This window comes from Nylanderia fulva, unplaced genomic scaffold (genome assembly GCF_048542155.1).
Source record: "Nylanderia fulva isolate GAGA-0341 unplaced genomic scaffold, ASM4854215v1 Scaffold147, whole genome shotgun sequence".
In the NCBI taxonomy this organism is placed as follows: domain Eukaryota; kingdom Metazoa; phylum Arthropoda; class Insecta; order Hymenoptera; family Formicidae; genus Nylanderia; species Nylanderia fulva.
The window spans coordinates 102,727-126,661 of NW_028189699.1; the positions used below are offsets into that span (position 1 = coordinate 102,727).

Genomic DNA, 23,935 nt, shown 5'->3' on the forward strand with positions numbered 1-23,935 from the left:
CTGTCTTGGGGAATGCAAATAGAGTCTGATATGACGTGGAATAAAGTAGGTCTGTCCAACAGATGAATGGACTCTTCCTCCTCGTCTTGTTCATTTATGCCATTGATAGCTGCCGTAATCAAGCGCTGAGCCATACCGTATGGAACATTTCCATCCTCCCATTGCAAGCTGTGATGATGTTGAGTTAGCCACGAGGCCTGACGCCTTTCCGACTTTATAAGCACGCTCCATGGCACAGGGCATGCGAAGAAATAGTGTGACAGGATATATCCTCTTCTCAGGATTGCCGCTTCCTTTACGATAAATCGTTTGTTTAGTATAAATCCTTGCAGATCGTCAAACGTTGGTGCGGACATGATCTCTTCGATGCGAGTCAGTCGAGAGGTATTACTTCACTAACATCAGACATCTCACATCATCTTGATTATGTATCCTCCTCCCCCTCTTTCACACGCGTATTTGTGTAAACATTTTTTAGGTGATTTTGCGCACAACGTTGGTCAACGGGTTGTACTGGATCACGCGATCGTGCATGATGAGGCAGTACGCAGTGGTATTATTAGGTATATTCTCCTTACACTCAAATTCCAATCTCACATCCACCGTTGCGCTCTTGACCGATTCGTTTTGTCGAGAACAATCGATAATCACAAACGGACCGTTTTGTAAAAACCGCGTGATGGTGAGGCTCGGCTCGAGATACTCGTATCCGTAATAATTTTTGCAGAAACGCGCATACGTGTCATACAGAATCGACCATCTGTTTCTATCGAAATCCAGATTCATATCGTCGTACGGATAACATTCCGAGTTCAGATAGGGTTTCACGTTGGTTAATTTACAGTCGTCGAATCGACTCGTATCCTCGGACATGACATTTTTACGCCCTGTCTGCAGAGCAAAAATTACATATCGCGGCTTCTCCAGTTGAGTCGCGGTCTTAATGGCCCACGAATGCTTGGTCGTACGCTGCAATAGCGGAAATTCGTATAGATCCCACGAGCGGAAACCCATGCTGAGGTAACGTCCGCTTTCCAGAGCGCGCAGCATCGACAGCTTCTTAATCTCGCTCAACAACACGTGTGGCATTCGCCATTGTATCTTGAATATGTTGATCGCAGGCTCCAGTGCAGAATTTCCATACAGACAATTATTGTCGTTGCGCGATCGTATTAGGATCAACTCATGACGCGCATTAATAACAACGCGTTTGTAATCCTCGCAAAATCCCAGCAACATGTGCAGCGGCACACAAAAATTAAAGTATCCATTCACAGTAGTCGGGCTATCCCAGCCTGCATTTCGCATAATCACGCTTCTATCGGATGACATTGTTACATAGTTTTTCAGCAGACTTGTTATTCCCACATTCCTGTTGCGATCAATCTCCACACCATCGAGCTCATAGCGAATTTCGTCAAACATGAATGCGACGCAATTATTTCCCAGCATCACATTGGATCCCTCAATTGGATGGTTTATCTTTAGTTCTCCCTCGATATATAAGAAACTCTCATACGGCAATGTATATAAATCCTGTTGTTGTATGGGTATTCTTATCTCGTCGCTGTATCCAAATGTTGTGTTGGCAAACGGGTTGTATGTGTGAGTCTCAATCTTGACGATGCGATCGTCAAAGACTGGCTCTTCCTCGATGTTGAGAATCTCAGTCATTGTTCAGATGGCGCGCACCGCAAATCCCAAAGATTGTAAAAACGCAACGTTTGACGAGGTGAGTCTCTTCTTCGTAGTTGATTTGATATTAGCGAATGATGTTGCTGCTGGTCTGATTGTGTTCTTCGTGTCTTTATTCAACACGAGCATCCCGTCGCACGAGGGTAGCCCGCCGTCGTACGTGCAATCTAATTGTTATCTCTTCACCTCGAAAATCGAGCAATCGTCCCTCCTGATCAGTAACGCGTAACACTAAATCAGTAATGCTCCGTACGAAGACCGGCAGGTAAATGATCTGCGCCGGCGTTTCCGATATCTTATATCCTGGTGGTACCCTCGGTGAAAATTCATGTATCGTGTGAACGAGTTTATCGTTGCAGTATGCACCCGCGGTCACGTTACACTCTATGCGGATAATGTTCACGTTGATAATATTAATCAGCCATGTTCGATTTGTGCCATTTTCGCGGTTGCAGTATACGATTCGAGAATCCCAGCAGCGATCCAATGTTGTTGGGCATGCTAAAGTTTACTCTGTAGGCACACTTGATCTCGCTTCTCATCGTATTGTAATTAGCGCGGAGCACGATTGGGTAATCTTCATCGTCGACACCTTTATCGCTAACAGCATTATGTTTTCGGGAAAGTGCGCGTTTCAAAAATTCATGTATCGCTTGCAGCTCGTACGATCCCTCGGGAATCGTAATTTCCGCATCGTCTTTGCCGTAGTAAAATTTATTATTCGAGGAATTCACATTCGATATAGTGTGATAAGTTTCAAAATCTGTCAGACCGAGCTCGTAGTCCGCGTCGCTCAAATCTATGGGCGGAAAGTAGGTCGCCGCGAGAACGCTACTTTTCCCAGTCAATGTTAGTGTTAGCGACATGTTGACAAAACTGAGTTAAATAACGCAATGTCAGTCTTTAAATTCGCTGCAAGTTGAACTAAAATTCAATCTCTCGGAGAAACTGCAAGCACAACTGTCCGCAGATACTCTGATCATACGTTTGATAAGAGGTGTAATTGTATTCCAATTTCGGCACATTTAAATATCGCACCAATTCCTCGGGTGGTCGAAGATTGCCAAAACTGTCGAAATAGATTGCGCGATTTCCTCTTTTAGCATACGCCACCCAATGAGTGCCAGGACCGTCTGTACTGTCTAGATTAACGATACCACTCTCATTTTCTCGCGCGCCATTTATCGGTAAATTATTGCGCATAAATACACCTCTAAAGTATGGAATGTGCATACGTTTTGCAAGTTGTAGCAATTGCACATTTGTAGTTACACCTTTCGGCATTTTTAACGTTTTTTTGACGTTTTTTTTTTTTTCTTCGCTCCTCGTCCATATTTGTAAGGGGCGAGATACAGTCCGCGGCCTTCCATGGCGCGATTGTGGCGTAGTATCTCTTGCAACTGACGTTGCGCGGCTTTTCTGTCATTTACCGCTTTTGCTACGCCAGCCGCTCCGCCAACCAGGGATCCGAGCGCGCCCAGCATTGGTAAAATCGGCAAAAATCCGCCTCGTTTCGCTGCCGAAAGTACCCTCTTCTTCGTCTTCCTCTTTTTCGTTTTCAAGCCCATGCCGAGCTTCGTCTTGGCCTTCATCGCTGTCCAGACAACTGCGGCCGCGGCTCTCTCACCGAGACTCGAGTCTTTCGCGACGATACGAGTTTTTGCTTTCTCGGCGAGTACCTTATCCGCCGCGTGTCTCTCGGCGAGTTCGCTGCTCCGAGAGTACGCTATATCGTGTTCACGGCACGCCGCGTCCAATGGGTTGACACCTTGATCACCTCTAGCCAATCGCTTTTCCAAACGAGTTCCCGGGCCGCAAAATTGATAGCCGGGAATATGAAGCTCGACCGGAAGTGCGTTTATCGCACGATTTAATACACCTGTGCCTATTTTCGTTGACATCCGTTGCAATCTCTAGACATTACTGAGCAAAGCGCGAGTCCGCACAGCTATAAATAGGCGGACGTTGGAGGTCAAATCGGGAGTGAGAAAATGAAATTCGTGCGACAACCTCTGACGATACGAGTGATGAATTACGACGACAGAGTACGCTGCAGCGTGAACGAAGGTGTGCGCAAACACGGTACGATGCTACCGACAACTATACGCGCGATCGTTTGCGGCCCCTCAAACTGCGGTAAAACCAACGTGTTGATAAGCCTGCTGGAAAGTCCGCACGGTGTGCGTTTCGAGAACGTGTACGTGTACTCTAAATCGCTGCAACAGCCGAAATATCGCTATTTGGAAGATTTATTGACGCCGATTGACGAAATCGGCTACTTTACATTCTCCAATAACAGTGACGTCATTCCACCGAGCGAGGCTTATCCAAATTCAATTTTTGTCTTTGATGACGTGGCATGCGACAAGCAAGATACGATAAGAGAGTACTTCTCAATGGGGCGCCACTCGAACATCGACTGCTTCTATCTCTGTCAGACATACGCGAGAATACCGAAACATCTTATACGCGACAACGCAAACCTGCTAATCCTGTTTAAACAGGACGCCACCAATTTGAAGCACGTGTACAACGATCACGTGAATACCGACATGTCATATGAGGATTTCAGTAATTTATGTCGTACATGTTGGCAACAAAAGTATGGATTTCTAGTGATAGACAAAGACAGCTCGCTTTCGAACGGGCGATACAGAAAAGGATTTAACGAGTTCGCGATACCGCAGAGCCATTAGTCGTCGCCAACAATCCTCCCAGTCGAGAGAAACTCTAGAGAGAGTGCTGCCGACATGGCTGATAATATTCGCGAGCGTGAAAAGGTTGCCAAGGAGATTGCGAAGACGGCCGAATCGATCCGCAAGAAACACCGCGCTCTGAAGACCGGAAAGATCGATGATGATATCGCCGTCAAGACTCACTTTAAACCTATTATCGAGCCGCTACAAAAGATTGTCGACAACGCGACGATTTCGGTGAAAAACGAGCCTAACACCGACGACGATGACAATGTGAAGATCGAGACACGGTATGAGGGGGAAACACCGAAAAAGAGTAAACATAAAACCATCAAGCGATATAAAGAGGAGGAGGAGGAGACATTGAAAAAAAGAAAATATGATATTTTGAAGCCATTGGACGCTTCATTGCCAACAACATCTACACCGAAAAACGCACAACCTGTGATACCCAAAACACTCGTAGACGAAAATGTTTTCGAAACCACGCGTAACCCGCCCGAAATATCCCTTCGACACTGGTTAAGATCGTCGGAAGGTCGACAAATGATGCGAAAGGATTGGGGGTCATTAGGACAAAAGTATATGGACGCTCTCCTCGGTGCTGATGAGAAGAAAGAAATTGATAATGTATACGGAGTCTATTTCGACGAGAATGAAATGCGGCTCGGCAGCAAGCGATTCGCGATTGACAAAGATGACAATATAATCATAGGCGACACGCGGTACATTGGAACGCCCGGATTGTACGAGTTGATCTTCAAGAAAAGACCTGATTACCAGGAGGATGATTTGCAAAAATACAAACATATATTATTGGCGACAAATGCGCATAAACGCAATTTTGATGTGCAAGGCCGTGTGAAGAGTAGCAAGGGGGACAAGTACAAATATATAATCGCACCGTTGACGCGGGTGGAATCGGACGACCCAAAATCTGGCATGGGAATGCCTCGCGCTATGACGCTAACCAACAATAAGATTGATTACGTGCACTGGGACGACCCCAACGAGCTAGTGGATCGCTTACGATTGCTCGATGCTTCGCACCAAGCTGGCAACAACGCGCATGACAACGAGATCTTGTCGATTATCGAGGAACTGCGGGAAGCGGGCATTATTATAAATTAAACAAGGTTCCCGACAATCTATTCAGTTCATCGTGTGACACTTTACAAAGCATTGAAAAAATGTCTATCAATAAATTTGGATTATTCGAGAGGAGAAATGATGCAACCCCTGGCACAAACGATCAATGGTATAGATTGATTAGAAAATGCGTGCGCAAAAACGCTCTGCATCGCGTCGCTGCAGATTATGACGCGAGATCGCGCAAGATTCGCCGTGTAGCGCAACCTGAGGCGGATACCGATGTCGTCAACAAATTGTACCTGGAAGAGTGCTTTAAAACATTGATAATCCAACAGAAAGAGTCAGATGAGAAGCTGGCTGCGTTAGAGAAGGATGTACGAGCGTTGGAAACTGCGATAAAAGAGCTTCTGCGTGCGCCAAACACTACCTCAGACATCTAATGAGCGGTTGGCTCAGAAACGTCTATCAAACAGTTGTGAAACGTCTAGAAAGGATTCTCGAGTGGTTGCAAACAATTGTTGAACAGCTACGAAGGATTATTAGCGTGCTACCAAACAACAATGAGTGGCATCAGTGACCGACCTGGAAGCAGCAGTGAACGACCCGGAAGCAGCAGTGAACGACCTGGAAACGGTGGTGAACGCGACCGCTACGATCGAGGTTACGATCATGTCAAACAGGGTTGCGAACGAGGCTACGAACAAGTCCTTAAAGGTTACATAAAAGGCTATCAACAACTCAGTAAGGGTTGCGAACAGGTCAGGGACGGCTGCGAACGGGCCAAGGCGGGCTACGAACGTATCAGAAACGACTTGGGACGAGGCTGTGATCGAGTCAGGAACGATTTTCGAATGGGCCAAGGACGTGAGTGAACGAACGCGAAAGAACCCGAAAGAACCCGAAACAACGAGAATTTAACCTGAAAGAACAAGGCACAAACCCGAAACAACGAGGCACGAAACCGAAACAACGAGGCACGAACCCGAAACAACGAGAATCTAACCCAAAAAAAAACCCGAAAGAACGCAAAAGAACGTGAAAGAACACCAAAACAACGAGAATTTAACCCGAAACAACGAGGCACGAACCCAAAAGAACGAGGCACGAACCCGAAAGAACCCGAAACAACGAGGCACGAACCCGAAACAACGAGAATTTAACCCAAAAGAACGCAAAAGAACGAGGCGCGAACCCGAAAGAACGCAAAAGAACGAGAATGAATAGTGAAAATAACAACGAGCAACATAGTTTGGAGAGACGGCAGTTGGTAAACGAGTTGCACGCGTCAGCGAGAAAAAATTTCCCTCGAAGACATGTCATAGTGCGAGGATACGATGATCTGTGGCAAGCCGACATTGTCGAGATGCGTCCATACTCCCGTTTCAACAGAGGTTACCACTACATACTCACCATCATCGATGTGTTGAGCAAGTATGCGTGGGCTGTACCACTCAAGAGTAAAGGAGGAAGCGAGACAGCTGACGCAATCGCCAAGATAATTCGGGATAGCAAGAGATGCCCGAAAAACATGCAAACCGATAACGGAAAGGAATTTTACAACGCCGATGTGCAACGACTTATGCGAAGACATGACATTAATCACTATTCTACATATTCGATATTGAAGGCGTCGGTCGTCGAGCGATTCAATCGCACGCTAAAGAACGACATGTGGAAGATGTTTACGCTGAATGGTACTTACAAGTGGTTCGACATGCTGCCACGTCTCGTATCAGATTACAACGGACGCAAGCATCGAACGATTGGTATGCGACCCGCCGACGTTACCCCCGCGATCGCCGAAAGACTCTTGGCTACCGTGTACAATCGTGTAAAAATCGCGGGCCCGGCAAAGTTCAAAGTAGGTGATCAGGTACGCGTCAGCAAGTACAAACAACTTTTCGAGAAGGGATACACGCCAAATTGGACAACCGAGGTGTTTAAGATTGTTAAAGTGCAGCATACTAATCCCGTAACATATCTACTCGAGGATTATCGCAAGACATCTATCGCTGGAGCGTTTTACGAGCATGAGCTGCATCGTGCAAATTATCCGGATGTGTACCTCGTGGAGAAAATACTGCGCAGGAGGGGTGACGAGGTTTATGTGAAATGGCTGGGATTCGACAGTTCGCACAACTCTTGGATACATAAAAACAATGTTATTTAATGTATTTTATTCAATCATTGTATAACAATATATATTGTATAACATATGAAATATATGAAATATATAACAAAAAATATATAATTCTCATTAATACGTCCTTACAATATAATTTATTTACAATGGTATTCGATAATGTCCCCACGGCAAGGTGTCGGTCGACTCAGGTACGACATACCGTTTGTCATCGTAAGGACTTAGAGCAATTTTCGTCTCGCTGATGGTATACACTTTATGCAATTTCGATCTTATGCATGACTGCTGACGCGTCATTTCAATTTCGTCATTAAGGCAACGCGTATAATCGTCGAATGTTATACTACGCCCTACGACGTTACTTTTGACACCTTTTGCCTTTTTAGTGTCCTTTTTACCATCCACCCGCAAAGCATACATTTTTGCTCTAAGCCCGACGAATTCGGTCATTATCGCGCCGTTATTCTCATCTTTCATCAGACCCGGCACCTTTTTATTCGCGAGCGGTATACCGTACGCATTATTCGCGGCGTAATCGCTGGTATCGAATCGAGCGATATCGCGTTTCAAATTTTCATAGACATCATGACATTTAATTTGATATATTAAACTATCCGTGTCGGTGTACATTACTCTACAATTGTCACGATAGAGCGGTGACATGTATTCGTGGTGAAATTCATAAAGACATACTTTTGATACGTCGAGTATGCACATGCCAACGTAGATTGGTTTGTAGATTTTAACTTCGAGTTTGCGTAATTCAATTGCAACTAATTTTTCCGAAAATATGCTAGTACTATGAAAATTTGGTTTAGCGATCATTGCCTCCGCACCGTACCGTCCGTCCCATTTTGTTAATAATTTTACATCCACATGATTGCGCACATTTTCCATCGTCTTGCCAAATACCGCATTATTCATCAATTTATATAAATTTTTTTCAAAATCGTTTTTCGCTCGTGTTCTAAACTGTGTGTTGAGTTCGATGTATTTTTGAAGCCACGCTGACTGCGTGAATTGTAGTATGCGATATATTTTTGTTATGCGTAGCCCGTGGCGCGTGCACTGCTGTAGATTACGATAGTGTATTACGTAGCGCTTCTTATCGTAAAGCGTTGCGAGGAGTTTATACTCCCGCTTGCCGGGCGGCTTATCGCGCGTCGGGCAAAACGGTAGGTCAATGTGCGCGTCATGAAGATGCCGCGGATACTCTAAATCTACTTCGAGAACATAGCCTATAGGCGAATCGAACGCGATAGATGATACGTCAAAATTCGATATATCGTCGACCCACCGAAAATCGGCATATGGCAATGGTTGACACATTGCCCATCCGTACAAATTATTTACATCGAAATACATTAGGTACGATGAGGGTTTCGATGGGTCGTACGATTGCATGTACTTGTTATTAGCCTGTGCGTATCGGCCTGAACATTGACTAAGGCCGCCGCGTATACCTCGTTCGACAAACATTACCATGTCAATGTCTGTTAATAATTCAAATTTTATATTCGTATGTTTTAACATGGCGTCCCATGTATATCCGGGGAGAGTATAATAATACGCGGGATCGAGTCCGTAACTTTTTATACAACTATCGCGAAAATTCTCAAATATATCGGCTAATAACAAGACATCAATTTTTAAATATAAATCGCTATATTCGCCTAGCGTTCGAAGGGAGAATCGGCTCCAGACGGTCTCGGCGTGCGCGTAATCACTCTCGGATACTGTGTCGCCGGTTAAGGAACTGTAAAATGAGTCGCGCGGCGGTAAACGTGTGTCTTGTAATCTGTCCACGCAGTCAATGTATTCGTACGGAAAGACACCCTTTCGTGTCAATAAATTGAATTTTTCACTAGTTAAATTTTGATATTCCGAATGTAAAATTTTTAGTTTATCTTTATCCAAAAATGACGCTAATTTGTCGAGACTAGCGCTGAGAAATTTATATGAGTCTATGAACCGTAATTTAATATAATTTTTTGCATTTTTGTCTTGTGTCAATTTAACAGTCTTCGAGAATGAAATGTATTTTTCCTTTGTTATCGGCAATAATTCGATTTCCCCTTCGAACGCTGTGGCTATGTCCTCGATAATGAAATGCGCGTCGTAGCCGGACAGATTGTGAAAGACTATAGGAATACAAAATGATTCTTTGTAATTTAAGTTACAATTTGAGTGCGCGGGACCCCTGTACCGCCCGGTGAGGTGGCAATGATCGCGGACTCGTGTATCGTCTTCGTCAAACGTTTTCTCACAAATGTGACAATGCGTCGCGGTGCGAAATTTTAACCACTCGTCAGGCGTTAAATTTACCATGGGGACATTGGTCGTTAAAATATTTTTTATGCGGATTGCTAAATTTTTAAGCTGTTCGGCGAACCACGCGACGCAATCGACACTACGGCGGGAATTGTACGCGGACAACGAACTGTCGTACGAACACTGTACATAGTATGCGATGCTGAACACTTGATGGTGTTGATGATTTTTGGCATCTTCGGTCTTTGCCAAAACACACTCGAGATCGGCGTACACTACAAACGGCAGCCGCTCCTTCCTTGTGTAATTGTCGAAGCTGAGCCACTTGTCCTTGTCGCTCGGCAACCGGATAGCGCAGTCATTCAGTTTCCCGCAATCTTCCATATGCGCCTGCAACTGGTCCTCAGAATAGAAATAATGTAGGCATCTGTAAAAAAATAAAAAATAAAAAATTTAATTAGAAATATTTTTAAATATAATTTAAGTTAACTATATACTTACCGATCGCAAATAAATTTTTGACCAGTGTGTTTGCTCAGTTGCGAGCTCACGAGACGAGACAGATTTTTTATGCACGCGAAATGTCCAACGCTGTTTTCATCCTCCACGTACAGCAGATTGACGTGCCTGTCCTTCTTTTTTTCCGAAAGACGCAACGGGACGATGTTCTCGTTCTCGATGATGTACACATTCACAGAAATGTCGTTTGCAAGTTCAAACTTTTTAATTTGATTCACAGTCACTGGAAACTCAATGTTTTGGAGATTCAGCACTGTTGTGTAATGTGGATAAGAGGATTCTCGACCCGTGTTTATTTCAGCAGGGTAAAGAGCGGCCACCACCGACCATGCGAAACACGCATTGTCCGCTGATTGCACATTAACCACCGCTCTCTTTGTTACAATTTTTTGCGGTAATTTGACATGACATCCCGCGCGCATTGGATTGTACTTATTTACATTCACTGTCAAATCTATTATCCGCGACAATGCCCAGCCGCTATCGCGTTCCTGGAACTCTTCTAGCGATGCTAGCGTGGGCTCGATTACGCGGCGCTCGTACCACTCGCGTACATCGGACGTGCGAAAGAGTTCAAAGTTTCTCGTATTAATACTTTTATTGGCACGCTTGTCACCGGACACAAATTCACCGTTGAAAACAGTGTTCACTTTTACACTGATGTGTCTTTGCAGCACATTCTCCACGTTCTCGACTATAATGTCTTTGGCATTTTCCAAAAATTGACGCGGTTCGATATAGTCTGCGTTAATTACCGCACCGGTCAGTATACGGCTATCGAACGCCGTATCGATTTCGCGCCAAACGAGTCTTTGCGCGTTATTGCCGCCGCCGCTGCCACTAGGTATGGATCCACCACTAAACATGGATTCACCGACATACTGTCTCTGCAAGCGCACCTTCGCACCCTCGAGTCGCGCTATTCTCGCCACGAGAGATTGTCTATGTCCAATCGAGAGACGCGGACGCTTGGCACGGCTGCGTTCTTCCAGCTCTTCGATAAATTCTTCGCACTCTTGCAGCCATCCGAAATATTCGCCCAAGTTAGCAACTTGGCGGGAACGCTCCAACAGGTCGCGCTCAACGTTCTCCATTTTTGTAAAAAATTCACTTTTTCACACTTATTACAAAAAAACTTCTTTGCACACTAAACTTTTTTTTCTTGCACCTCGAATGAAGCATGCGCTCGCCAGTGGTACTATGGCCCGGCAGCGGCATCGGTCCTCATTATATATCCCCGATCAACCCTTTGTTCGTGGGGATGATGATGCAATTGTTTAATTCGTGAGAAATATTTGTGTGATATCTTCGGAGAAAATTTAGATATCGCTGATAATTCTTAGAAATACATAGATAAATTTCACCCCGTCAGATCCAAGCCTGGATTGACATGCCGGATCGGATTGACATGTCGCAACCTGTGCGGATCAACCCCCTTGATTGTCGGCGTATGCCAAGCGGTGGCCCTTCTTAGAATTTGATTATATTTCTTAGAAATATACAGATAACGTATAAGGAGAAGAAACGCAACACCCCCCCCCCTCCCCCCTGATTGTCGGCGCTCGGAAATGCGGCAGCCATTCGCAGAATTTTTATCTTATCTTCGGAGAAAATTTATGAAAACTTTGATACCGCTCAAAGACGCCGCTTATCTTATCTTATCTTGTTTATGAACATATCAGGTAACATGATCCCCTTATCTTATCTTGTTTATAAATATATCAGGTAACATGATCCCCTTATCTTATCTTGTTTATAAATATATCAGGTAACATGATCCCCTTATCAGGTTATCTGATATGTTTATAAACAAAAGATAAGCTTATCTACTGATAAGACCCCCTCCCCCGCGTGACGTCACCCCCCTCGCCCCCGATTCCCCCCCCGCCCCGCACCCCCCTCATTGCCCCTGAGTTAGAACTCTCATAGTATCTCTACTTCTACACACAACGAAGTGAATATACAAAATTATATACAAATACCTTTTTCTTCTGTGTTTCTAAAGAAAATTGTAAGTTAAATGAAATCTTGCTATTCAAAACCTATTCTTCATGATCGCAAGACACTATTTTCTATTTAAAAGACGTCTGCTAAAATTTTAATAAATAGATATTATTTATGATAGAAATGAAGAATTTGTGCTTTACAGTATATGAATAGTACATGGTTATTTCAAACACTGAACCGATGCATACAACAAAACTTTTCTCTGTCTATTCAATAAATTACTGATAATGTTAAATCCCAATCACATATGCCACCTTGCCTAGGTTAATGATGGTCATTAACGGGAAATTTTACTAAAGAAAGATTGGAGATTTTTAATTTATACAATTTTCACAACTCTTATTTCAATTATTTATTCTACCCATCGAAAGTTTTTTGAGAGCAGGCCGCCATGTTATTTTTCTGAGTCATTAACAAATTGGTACTCTGGCATTACGAGCAATTATTTTTCATTGTACGGGCTAGTATGAATTTCAAATCAAATCTCTATAAACGACTATTATATTTTGTGCACTAAGAATAACATATCGCACTTATTTTCTAGAATCAAATTGTAATCAGTTTTACTTATATGTATGTATATTCAATGTGAACTTGCACCTTGAATAAAATATCACAGTTACTTTTCATGGTAATATATTATTACTAAATTTAGATAATATACACTTTACGTATGTTCACTTTAAACTGGCACCTTGAACAACATATCAGTTACTTTTCGTGAGGCCTGTCGTGAGTTTATTTGCCGCCGGTCTTGCTCAGCCGGTCGGCGACACTCTGCTGTGTTTAACGCTATTATGTAAAGCGTACGAGAGAACGACGGAGGCGAGAGTAAACCCCCGACGCCGCCGCCTCTCCTCTTCTTCCTCCTCCTCTCCGTTCAAAAATCCACAAGATCAAAATACTCGTGTTCTTATTCTCCCAAATGTTATGATGCGCGGTCTCGAGAGACCGCGCGATTCACCCTGACGCTAGATCGACGATGGCGATGCTTAGACGTCGAGGACTGTTCTGTCTGGTTCGTACGCGTTTAACCGCACACGACCAGCAATAAGATTTCGCTACGGCGTACAAAGCGAGCGGAAAGAAGCAACTCTTCCCGCAAACTCGTATCCGTGGAGTAGATGCTCGGTAAGCGCGACGATTCCGCTGCTGCGTACGAAACGAGAGGGAACCGCGCGGCCAACACACTAGAGGCGTGCGCGCCACATAAGAGCCATTCGGTCTTGCGACACCGACTCGTGGCAATGCTGTGCTCGTAATAAATAAGTGTGCGTTAATTTTGCGCGCGTTCGGCGACGAACGAGAAGAGCCGCACCGTAATCCCCGGCGAAGAGGAATACGAGACGACGCGAGAGTCGAACGTACGTTCTCGCGAGACACGCAACCTCCAAGCATGAGAAGACTTGGCGGCGGCGCGTTCTGCGACGATCGTATATTATTTTATATATTCGTGGTTTCCAAATCAAACATTTTATATAAATGTTCTCTCCGTGTCAGAGTCGCGACTCGACAAAATCCGTTCTCGACCCGTTCGGGCGATTCTTCGTTTGTCAACGTCGAGAGCGCGACACGTACAATATTAATCTCTCCTACCTCTTATAGTACCCAACCGACCGGCCAAGCGGTCGGCGACGGTACGGAGAGCGGTCGAAACACGCCGGAGTGGCGAGAGACTCGAGAAAGTACGTTTACGACTCGTCCGGACTCGCTCGACTCGTTCGACGCGCCGAGCGCGACGTATCTCTTATAGTACCCAACCGGCCGGCCAGGCGGTCGGCGACGCACGGTCCTACGCACGGCCGTATGCGAGCGCGAGCGCCGAAAGGCGCGTTCAATCGAGACATTGTCGCGGAGAGCGAACGATCAAAAAGTCCTATTGTACGATAAAATATTATCACGATAGCCGTATGGCGAATGTCAAACAACGATAATTAGCATTAATTAAGAAGGAAACAAACGAAATGCCGGGACAATAAGGTATAAGCACCGACGGTACCTCCGGGCCGGGCGGCACCTCCGGGTCGGGCGGCACCTCCGGGCCGGGCGACACCTCCGAGAACTACGGCCGACCGGCGACACCTCCGGGCCGGGCGACACCTCCGTGAACCACGGCCGACCGGCGGCATCTCCGGGCCGGGCGGCACCTCCGGGAACCACGGCCGACCGGCGACACCTCCGGACCGGGCGACACCTCCGTGAAATACGGCTGACCGGCGACACCTCCGGGACGGGCGGCACCTCCGGACGACCGAATGATCTCTCGAAGTCAGACGACCGCCGGCGGTACCTCCGGAACACTTAACGACGATTTACGGCGCCGCAACGAGGAGAGCTACGTAAAAACGTTTCGGACGAAAGTTACTTACTATTCGGCGCTCGCTCGACATGAGGGCGCTGTCCGATTACTAACTCGAAACGTGTCTCTCAAACCCACGTGTCGGAGACATATTTCGAATTATTACGGATGATACGCAACACGCAAGCTGCGGTGACCGCGATTACGGTACGGGACACTCGCCCGATGCGAAATCACGCGCGCGGCAACCGAGACGGCTCGTTACGGGCGTGATTATACGTGCGGCACCACATAACGGCCGGCGTCAACTTGGAGACGGACGGCACCTCCGGGACGGGCGACACCTCCGGACGACCGAATGATTTCACCAAGTCCGTCGCCCGCCGGCGGTACCTCCGGGGCACTTGACGGCGAGTAGCGCCGCTACGAGGAGATAATGCTACGATACGGAAATACGTTTCGGACAAAGGTTTCGTACTTTTCGACGCTCCGCACGACCGCGCGACACGATTATTACGATATCTGCTAATTCCCGGCTACCACTCGTCGGATGCACAATCTTCGAGATTCTACGACCGATACGTGGACGAATGCAGGCAGGATGCCGATAAGCGAAGCCGGAGTGTTTGCACGAATAAACTTTCCGATGCGTCATTATTTAATTAATCTCATTTAGCTCGCTCGTTAGCGGTACAAGCGAGAACTCGGGAACAGGCGCAAGTTCGCTCGCGGCGCGTTGCTCTCGCCGGCGAGCGAGAAATTTTTCCAAGCCCGATAGCAGCGTGTTGCCTTGATTAGCGGGCGACACCTCCGGCGGCACGCGCCGCCCGTAACCCAAGTCCGATCGCGGCGTGTTGCTTTCGTTGGCGGGCGACACCTCCGGCCGCACAAGCCGCTTTTTCCAAGTTCGCTCGCGGCGTGTTGCTTTCGCCGGGCGAGCGACAAATTCTTCCAAGTTCGCTCGCGGCGTGTTGCTTTCGCCGGGCGAGCGAGAAATTCTTCCAAGTCCGTTCGCGGCGTGTTGCTATCGCCGGGCGAGCGAGAAATTCATCCAAGTCCGTTCGCGGCGTGTTGCATTCGCCGGCGAGCGAGAAATTCTTCCAAGTCCGTTCGCGGCGTGTTGCTTTCGCCGGGCGAGCGAGAAATTCTTCCAAGTCCGTTCGCGGCGTGTTGCTTTCGCCGGGCGAGCGAGAAATTTTTCCAAGTCCGTTCGCGGCGTGTTGCATTCGCCGGCGAGCGACAAATTCTTCCAAGTTCGCTCGCGGCGTGTTGCTTTCGCCGGGCGAGCGAGAAATTCTTCCAAGTCCGTTCGCGGCGTGTTGCTTTCGCCGGGCGAGCAAGAAATTCATCCAAGTCCGTTCGCGGCATGTTGCTTTCGCCGGGCGAGCGACAAATTCTTCCAAGTCCGATCGCGGCGTGTTGCTTTTGTTGGCGGGCGACACCTCCGGCCGCACAAGCCGCTTTTTTTCCCAAATTCGCCGGGGTCCGGGGTTGGGGGTTTGCCGGGCGAGCGACCAAAAATTTTTTCCCAATTCGGCCCCGGCCCCGGGGCTTTCGGGGCGGGGGGAAATTCTTTCCCCAAATCCCCTTCGCGGCGTGTTCTTTCGCCGGGGGGGGCGAAAAAAATTTTTAAAAAACCCTTTTTTGGCCCGGTTTTTTCTTTTTCCCCCCCAGCGAGAAAAATTTTCCCCGTCCCCCCCGGGGGGTTTTCTTTTTCCCGGGGAGCGGAAATTTAATTTCCCAAACCCTTGCGGCGTGGTTTTCCTTTTTGCCCCGGGGAGCGGAAAATTTTTTCCCAAATCCCTTTGGGCCCCGTTTCCCCTTTTCCTGCCAGGGGGGAAAAATTTATCCAACCCCTTCGCGGGGGTTTTTGCCTTTTCCCCCGGGGAGGAAAAAATTTTTTCCCAAATCCGTTGCGGCGTGTTGCTTTTTGCCGGCTACAAAAAAAATTTTAAACCAAACCCTTTTGGGCTGTTGTTTTTCCCCTCAAAGTGGGGGGTTCTTTAAAAACCCAAAAGACAACCCCCCAACCCCCAGGGCGGGGGTCCCCAACAGTTGGGAGGGGGGAATTTCCCCCATAAAAACACCCCGCCGGGAAAACCCAAATCGGCTACAGACTTTTTGGTTTCCCACCTCGAAAATTTCAAAAAACCCGATCGACCGTTTTGACCCCGTCCCCTGAGCGGGGGAAACCCCCGAGGGGGGATGGGCCGTCGGAAAAAACCGGGGGTCGGCCCACAAAAACCCCCCCAGGACCGGGCCCCCTAGTAGGGCAATTTTTTGACCCTTTTTTGCTCACGAACTCCTGAGTTCATTCCCCCTTTCGATAGAGAGGGTAGGGCCCTTTTAAGGGGTTCAGGAAAACTCAGGAGGGGAGCTTCCCACCAAACCCGGGCCCCTCGAACCCCAGTGCGGAAAACCCAAAAGGCCCAAACCCCGGGGTTTTCCCTTTATGAAACAGGTTTTCTATCGCAAGGGGTATCATCGTAGGGTAAAAATAACCTTCTCCGAGGTCCCAAACCCCGCTCAGTTCCCTGTTGGGGGTGAAAACCACGCTTGGCGAATTTTGCTTTGCAATGATGGGAAAAAAACCGGAAAATCAAAGGGGGTAAAAAAACGGTCCTATAAAGTTTTTCCGCCACAACCCGGGGTTTTCCCTGTGGGAACTTTTCTGACCCCCTTGCTGAAAATTTCAACCAAAAAGGGCGATAGGCCTTCTTTTGCCTTATGCTACTAAAATCGAATCAACCCCTTTTGGGCCCTTTTTTTTTTAAAAGCGAGGTTTCTGTCCCGCTGAGTTCCCCTTAGGGCAACCCGGGTTTTTTCTTTTACAGATGTAAACCCCCCCGTCCCAAATCCCCCCGGGGAGGTTTCCCCCATCGGGTCCCGGGGGTTTTAAAGGCGAAACGGCCGGGGGCCTACGCCACCTTTACAAAGCGGGGTTTAACACCGGGCCGCCCGGGGGGCGAACCCCGGGGCCGCGTCCCCCCAAAACCCCCTAAATAAGGAAAAAGTGAAAAATGGTTTTTACCGGGGATTTGCCCTCTCCCCTTTTACACCTTCATGTCTCCCTTTCGTCCCGACAAAAGGGCAAACTTTAAAAAAGGGGGTTTTTTTTTTCCCCCTAATTTTTTCCCCAAAAACCCTTTCCCTTGGGGGGGGGTTTCGGGAGACGTAGAAAGGGCGTGGGAATCTGTTAAACCTTCGCCGTCACTAATTTTTTTTTTTTTTTTTTTTTTTTTTTTTTGTCAGGAAAAAATTTCTTAAACCAAATTCCCGTCCGACCCCCTGAGGGGGGGCAGGAGGCTTTTGGGGTGGAAACCCCCCCTTTGAACCCCCGGGGGAAAAACGGGAGGAAACCCACCTAAAAACCGAGAAACCCCCCGGTGTAGGGGTTGGGCCCCCCCGCGGAACCCCTAAGCATTTCTCACGGTGGGGGGAAAACCCCCCCCCGGGTTTCCCTTTTTTGGGGGAAAAAAACCCCCCAGAGGATATAAAAGGGATTTCCCCCCCGGGGGGGGGGTTCCCCTTTCCCCCAAAAGGGGACGGGGGGCCCGGGGGATTAGCTTCCCCGGACTTCCCCGGGGCGACGTGCAATTGGGAAACGGGCCCCCCCCCCCTTTTCCCGCCGAACCCCGGTTTTGGAAAATGGCCCCAGCCCCCCCCCCCCACATTTAAGACGGGCACAGGGGCGCACCAAATATGGACAAAAATAAAAAGACTATAACGTCCCAACGAAACCAAATAAGGGCCCCAGGCCCAGCCTCTAACGTCACAGTCTCTATGACAAAAGAATTCAACGAATAAATGAAGTTTACTTGAAGACAATAGCACCTATTCTATCATAAAAAAGAACCCATCCTCCAAAATAGAAAAGGAACTAAACGATATTCTTAAGAAATGGCAAAAAAAAGGGTACATTTCTAATAAAGAATATTACTCACTACGTTCCAGCGACTCCCTTCTTCCAAAATGTTATGGTCTCCCAAAAATACACAAGGAGGAGAATACTCCATTTAGAGTAATTGTGTCATCGATTAATACCACGCTTTACTCGATAGCCACATTTTTACATAAAATCATTTCAAATAGTATTCCTACGGGAAAAAGTAATGTAAACAATAGTTTTGAACTTTACAGCAAGCTAGCGGGTAAGAAAATTGGTGCGGAAGATATTCTAATATCATTAGACGTGGTTTCACTATTCACTAACATTCCGATAGATCTTGCAATAGAAAGTGTGAGTAATAGATGGAATTATATCAATACACATACATTAATTCCAAAAAATGAATTCATTTCCATGGTTAAATTTATATTGTCGTCAACATACTTCACATTCAATGACATTGTATACAAGCAAGTTTATGGCACACCTATGGGTTCCCCGTTATCGCCAATAATTGCTAATATTGTTATGCAAGATCTTGAAGAATCAATAATTAATGAATTGGACATCGGTATTGGAATATATTATAGATATGTAGACGACATTATTATGTTATGGTGGCACCAAAGAATAAAATTGATAGCGTATTGAATAAGTTTAATAGTTACAATCAACGACTACAATTTACGATTGAATACGAAATTAATAGAAGCATAAATTTTCTAGATTTAAACATTAAAATAATAGACAACATCATACACTTAGATTGGTTTCAAAAAAAGACATGTTCAGGTAGAGTACTATCTTTTTTATCGAGTCACCCTATGTGCCATAAAATAGGAGTAATTTATAATCTTATTAATAGGGCATTGTTATTATCTCATCCCATATATCATAAGAAAAATTTAGAATTGTGTATTAAAATATTATTGGACAACGGTTACCCTATTCATTTAATCTTTAAAGAAATAAATAAGAGAATAAGAGTTTTAAACAATGGTCAGTTTAACAACAATAGAAAAAAAGAAATTGCAGAAGATAATAGCAAGAAAAAATTTTTCGTTATTCCATACATTAATAACATTTCTGAGACAATAGCATCGACAATAAAAAAATCAGATTTCAGAGTAGGATACCGTTGTCTAAATAATCTTAACAAATTAATTAAAGTCCACAAGGACAAAAACGTGCATAACAATAATAATAATGTTGTCTACAAAATTAATTGTAAGGATTGTGAAGCTTCGTATGTTGGGCAAACCAAAAGAAAATTACGCACTAGACTAAAAGAGCATATGAATAATATTAAATTTGATTCCTCCAAGCATTCTGTGGTCTCTGAACATATTATGGATAAAAAACATGCTTTTGATTGGGATAACGTTAAAATACTTGATATTGAATCTAATTATTATAAAAGACTTATCTCGGAAATGATACACATCAAGGAACAAAGGCATGGTATAAATAATAACACAGACACCGAATTGCTTAACAACGCGTATTTCGACATTCTAGAAGAAATATCGAATTTTTAGACTTATGTAAATGTTTATTTTGTGAGATCTGAAGACAACAGTCAAGTACTAACAATAAGACCAACAACAATTAGAAGCATCGTCATCTCAAGTTATTCGGAACAATTTGTAAGCATAAAGGTTCAATATTTTAGTAGTTAGTTTAATTTATAATTTTTAATCTTTTTTTCACATACACATTAGTGGAATCCTATTTTACAATTGAATAAATTCTTTAAATTCAGTTAACAAATATCAAATAATTTGGAGAGGATGAACATAATCATTGCCAGATCGAGGGACTTTCGTCAAATAACGATAAGTGGTTCATTTGGAGTAATGTATAAGTGTCACTCCAAGTTTTTATTAATAATTCTAATATATTTTATGAATAACCGGACGAATCATTCTGCTTCTAATTGGGTTCTTACTTTGTTGAACTATTTTAATGGTCTCAATTCATTGTAAATATATTTTGCGTTTTAACTATGACTCAACTATATAACTTATATTGACTATGTATTGCGGATTTTTTATTAGAATTTTATGTATTTATTTATTATCGTTATTTATTATCACTATTTTTTTGCGCACTGAAGAGGAGCAAGTAGAGCTCGAAACGTTTGTATAATTATTATTTCAAATTAAGAATTTTCTTCTCAATAATAAAATAATATCGTATTGCTCGTTACACATGGCCTTAATTTAATAATTTATCATTGTTTTTATTGTCATACGAGCTTGAGCATTGGTATGTGATGTTTTGATTAGGTATTAATTTATCATAGAAATTATGTTTTGATTAAATTTTAAATTAAATTAAATTATAAAATATTCTTTTAAATTTAATTATTAGAAATTAAACTATTTGATTTTATATATAAACGACCACATCAAAACACATTTTAACTCATGGACAATGAAGGAAGAAAGAATTTCGAATGGAAAAAACACTACATTAGAAATTGAAGAAAAAAGCGACTGAAAAATCAGACACAAGTTAGTGTCGAAACGTCTCGCGTATTTTATTTTATATTTATATTATTCCATCATTGATTTTAATATGTCACATTTATTGTAATTATTGCATATATTATCATGATATAAGAATATTAATTTTTATAAAATCAAATAATTAAATTTTAGAATAATTAAATTTAAAAGTATATATATAAGAATATTTTAGAATATAAGTTGTAAAAAAGTAATGAAATACATGTAAGAAAATGTAGCACACACGCGCAAATAACAATAAAATATAAAAAATATAAAATTTAAAATAAAAAATTACAATAGGAAAGAGTTTTTTACATAACATTATAAAATGCAATTTACAATGCAAAATATATTAATATTAAATTAATAATAAAAACAATAAAAATATTAACAAAATATAAAATCAAGTAAAAGACAAAAGAATTTGAAACAATTTGTATTTTGAAATTTTATTTTTTGTTTTTTTATTATTCTACAACAGAATTTGATATAATTTGCATATTTCGACCGATTTTTGAAAATTACTGCCTACCTCTTACATCTTGACGTTTTAACAACAAATCATCTAACAGCTGTAACTAAGCACGCAGCGTTCTGTCTCAGGTACGACGCATTTATGTAACACAACGTGATTTCATATCCCCCGTATCCTCAAGATATTTTTAATCTATTGCATATAATTTAATATTTTAGGATTATTATATCGTAAATGTAATTATTAATTAAGAATTAAAATTTTGTTACTGATTTAACTATTTAGAAAGAAAGATTTTAAAAATCGCATTTAAAAACATTGATATTTGGCAGTCACGGGAAATACAGAATCACGTCGTGTTAGAGATGCGTACCTGAGACAGAGCGCCACGTGCTTAGTTAGGCTGTTAAACAGTTCGTTGCTAAAACGTTAAGACGTAAAGGAAAGGCGGTGACTCTCAAAAATCAATCAATATATGCAAATTGTGCCAAGCTCTGTTTTGTATAAAAATGTTAAAATAATTATCTGTTGAAATATTTTATATGTTAAACAATCCTTAACAGTACAATTCTAAAAATGAAGCGATATAAATAATTAACAATTTGAACATAAATTAAACAGTTAATTATCATAAACTATTTCTGTCTCTGTATATTAATTGTAAAATAAATTGTAAAATATTTCATATAATAATGATTTCCTTTATAATTTAATCTTTTTTATACGTAAAAAATGATAAGAATTACATAAAAATGTGTTTTTAATTAAAAATAATTAAATCAAAATTTAATACTCACACAGTTGAATCGAAAACTTGAATATTATCTAAAACTTCATTTGAAGTTAAAATTTCCATCCCGTCTAATTCTTCTACTTCTTTTCTAAGATCTTCCTGCATTATTTCTAATAATTCTTTCTTCTTCGATATTGTGATGTTACTTGTGAAAACGTCTGGTTGCTACTAATGAAAATCAGTAACAACTCGTCACTCATCTTTTTTTATTTATTAATTGCTTAGCAACATTCAATATAATGAAATTGCAATCAAACCTAGTCGCATAAATCGATTATGAGAAATCCCAACAACTAAATATCATAAAGTTTCGATTTCATTAAGAGGAAAACATACAGAGTGAGACAATTAATTTTTTGATCTGAATATCTTTTTATTATACATGCAACTATCGAAAAATGTTTTCAATGAAAAATAATATAATAATATTACTATAATATTTTTGTCTAAAATATTTTTTTCTAAAATGTATTATCTATATGATATATGCGACTGTTTCTAGATTTTTAAAATGCTCTATACAGGGTGTGCCAAAAGTCTGAATACGGTTGAATATTTCTTATACAATACATATTAGAAAAAATGTTTTAAATAAAAGTTGTATAGCTTAAAAAAATGTATTAACTGAGATGGTATTCATTTGACCTTGGGATGACCTTGAAAAACAATCCTTGTCAACATAAAAATTTTAAATGGAAATCCCCAATTTTTATTACATATTCTTGTAGCTTAACTCGAGAGCTTTTCAAAACACTAATAAAATATTTTTCTCTTACGTACTTTTCTACTTATAAAGATTTGAAGTTGACAACTTTCTGACATAAAATGTAAAATATCTTGCAAAATATTCAGTTTTCGGTAATCATACCTTACTATTTTTATGCCCCGCATAATGAGACCAATCTATTGATGTAAAGAAAACACATAGTTGCTTTTAAAAAAATGTGTTGCAAATTACATATATCTTTTTTAAAGAAACTATGTCTTTTGTTTACACCAATTGATTCGTCTTATTATTTAGCGCATAAAAATATTAAGATATGATTACCGAAAACTGAATATTTTGCAAAATAGTTTACATTCTATGTCAAAAAATTGTCAACTTCAATCCTTTATAAGTCGAAAAGTACGTAAGAGAAAAATATTTTATTATAGTGTTTTGGAAAATTCTCGAGCTAAGCTACAAGAATATGTAATAAAAATTAGAGGTTTTCATTTAAAATTTTTATGTTGACGAGGATTGTGTTTTTCAAGATCATCCCAAGATCAAATGAATACCATCTCAGTTAATACATTTTTTTAAGCTATACAACTTTTATTTAAAACATTTTTTCTAATATGTATTGTATAGGAAATATTCAACCGTATTCAGAAATTTAACATTCAGAAATTTAACATTTTAAACATTCAGAAATTTATAATTATTTTTTACGTGTCGCAAATGAAGGTTTACCTCTGTGTTTACAAACCTATATTTACAGAAGACGTTCTATATGTCCTCCTTTTATTACAATGCACGCTTGATAGTTTCTTCTTACAGAGT

General features: G+C 42.6%; 3 protein-coding genes across 3 annotated transcripts; 1 reads left to right on the forward strand and 2 right to left on the reverse strand.

Moving 5' to 3' along the window:
- Positions 1-4,381: 4,381 nt before the first annotated feature.
- LOC146724139 (uncharacterized) lies at positions 4,382-5,791 on the forward strand. Its single transcript, XM_085480396.1, has one exon. It carries the CDS (start codon positions 4,446-4,448, stop codon positions 5,520-5,522), a length of 1,077 nt encoding a protein of 358 aa, XP_085336522.1. The 5' UTR covers positions 4,382-4,445; the 3' UTR covers positions 5,523-5,791.
- Positions 5,792-7,740: 1,949 nt separating this feature from the next.
- On the reverse strand, positions 7,741-9,976 carry LOC146724140 (uncharacterized). Its single transcript, XM_085480388.1, has one exon. It carries the CDS (start codon positions 9,952-9,954, stop codon positions 7,768-7,770), a length of 2,187 nt encoding a protein of 728 aa, XP_085336514.1. The 5' UTR covers positions 9,955-9,976; the 3' UTR covers positions 7,741-7,767.
- A 418-nt stretch (positions 9,977-10,394) lies between these two features.
- LOC146724141 (uncharacterized) lies at positions 10,395-11,702 on the reverse strand. The gene has a single exon (XM_085480389.1). The coding sequence runs from the start codon at positions 11,508-11,510 to the stop codon at positions 10,395-10,397; it is 1,116 nt and encodes a 371-aa protein (XP_085336515.1). The 5' UTR covers positions 11,511-11,702.
- Positions 11,703-23,935: the final 12,233 nt, after the last annotated feature.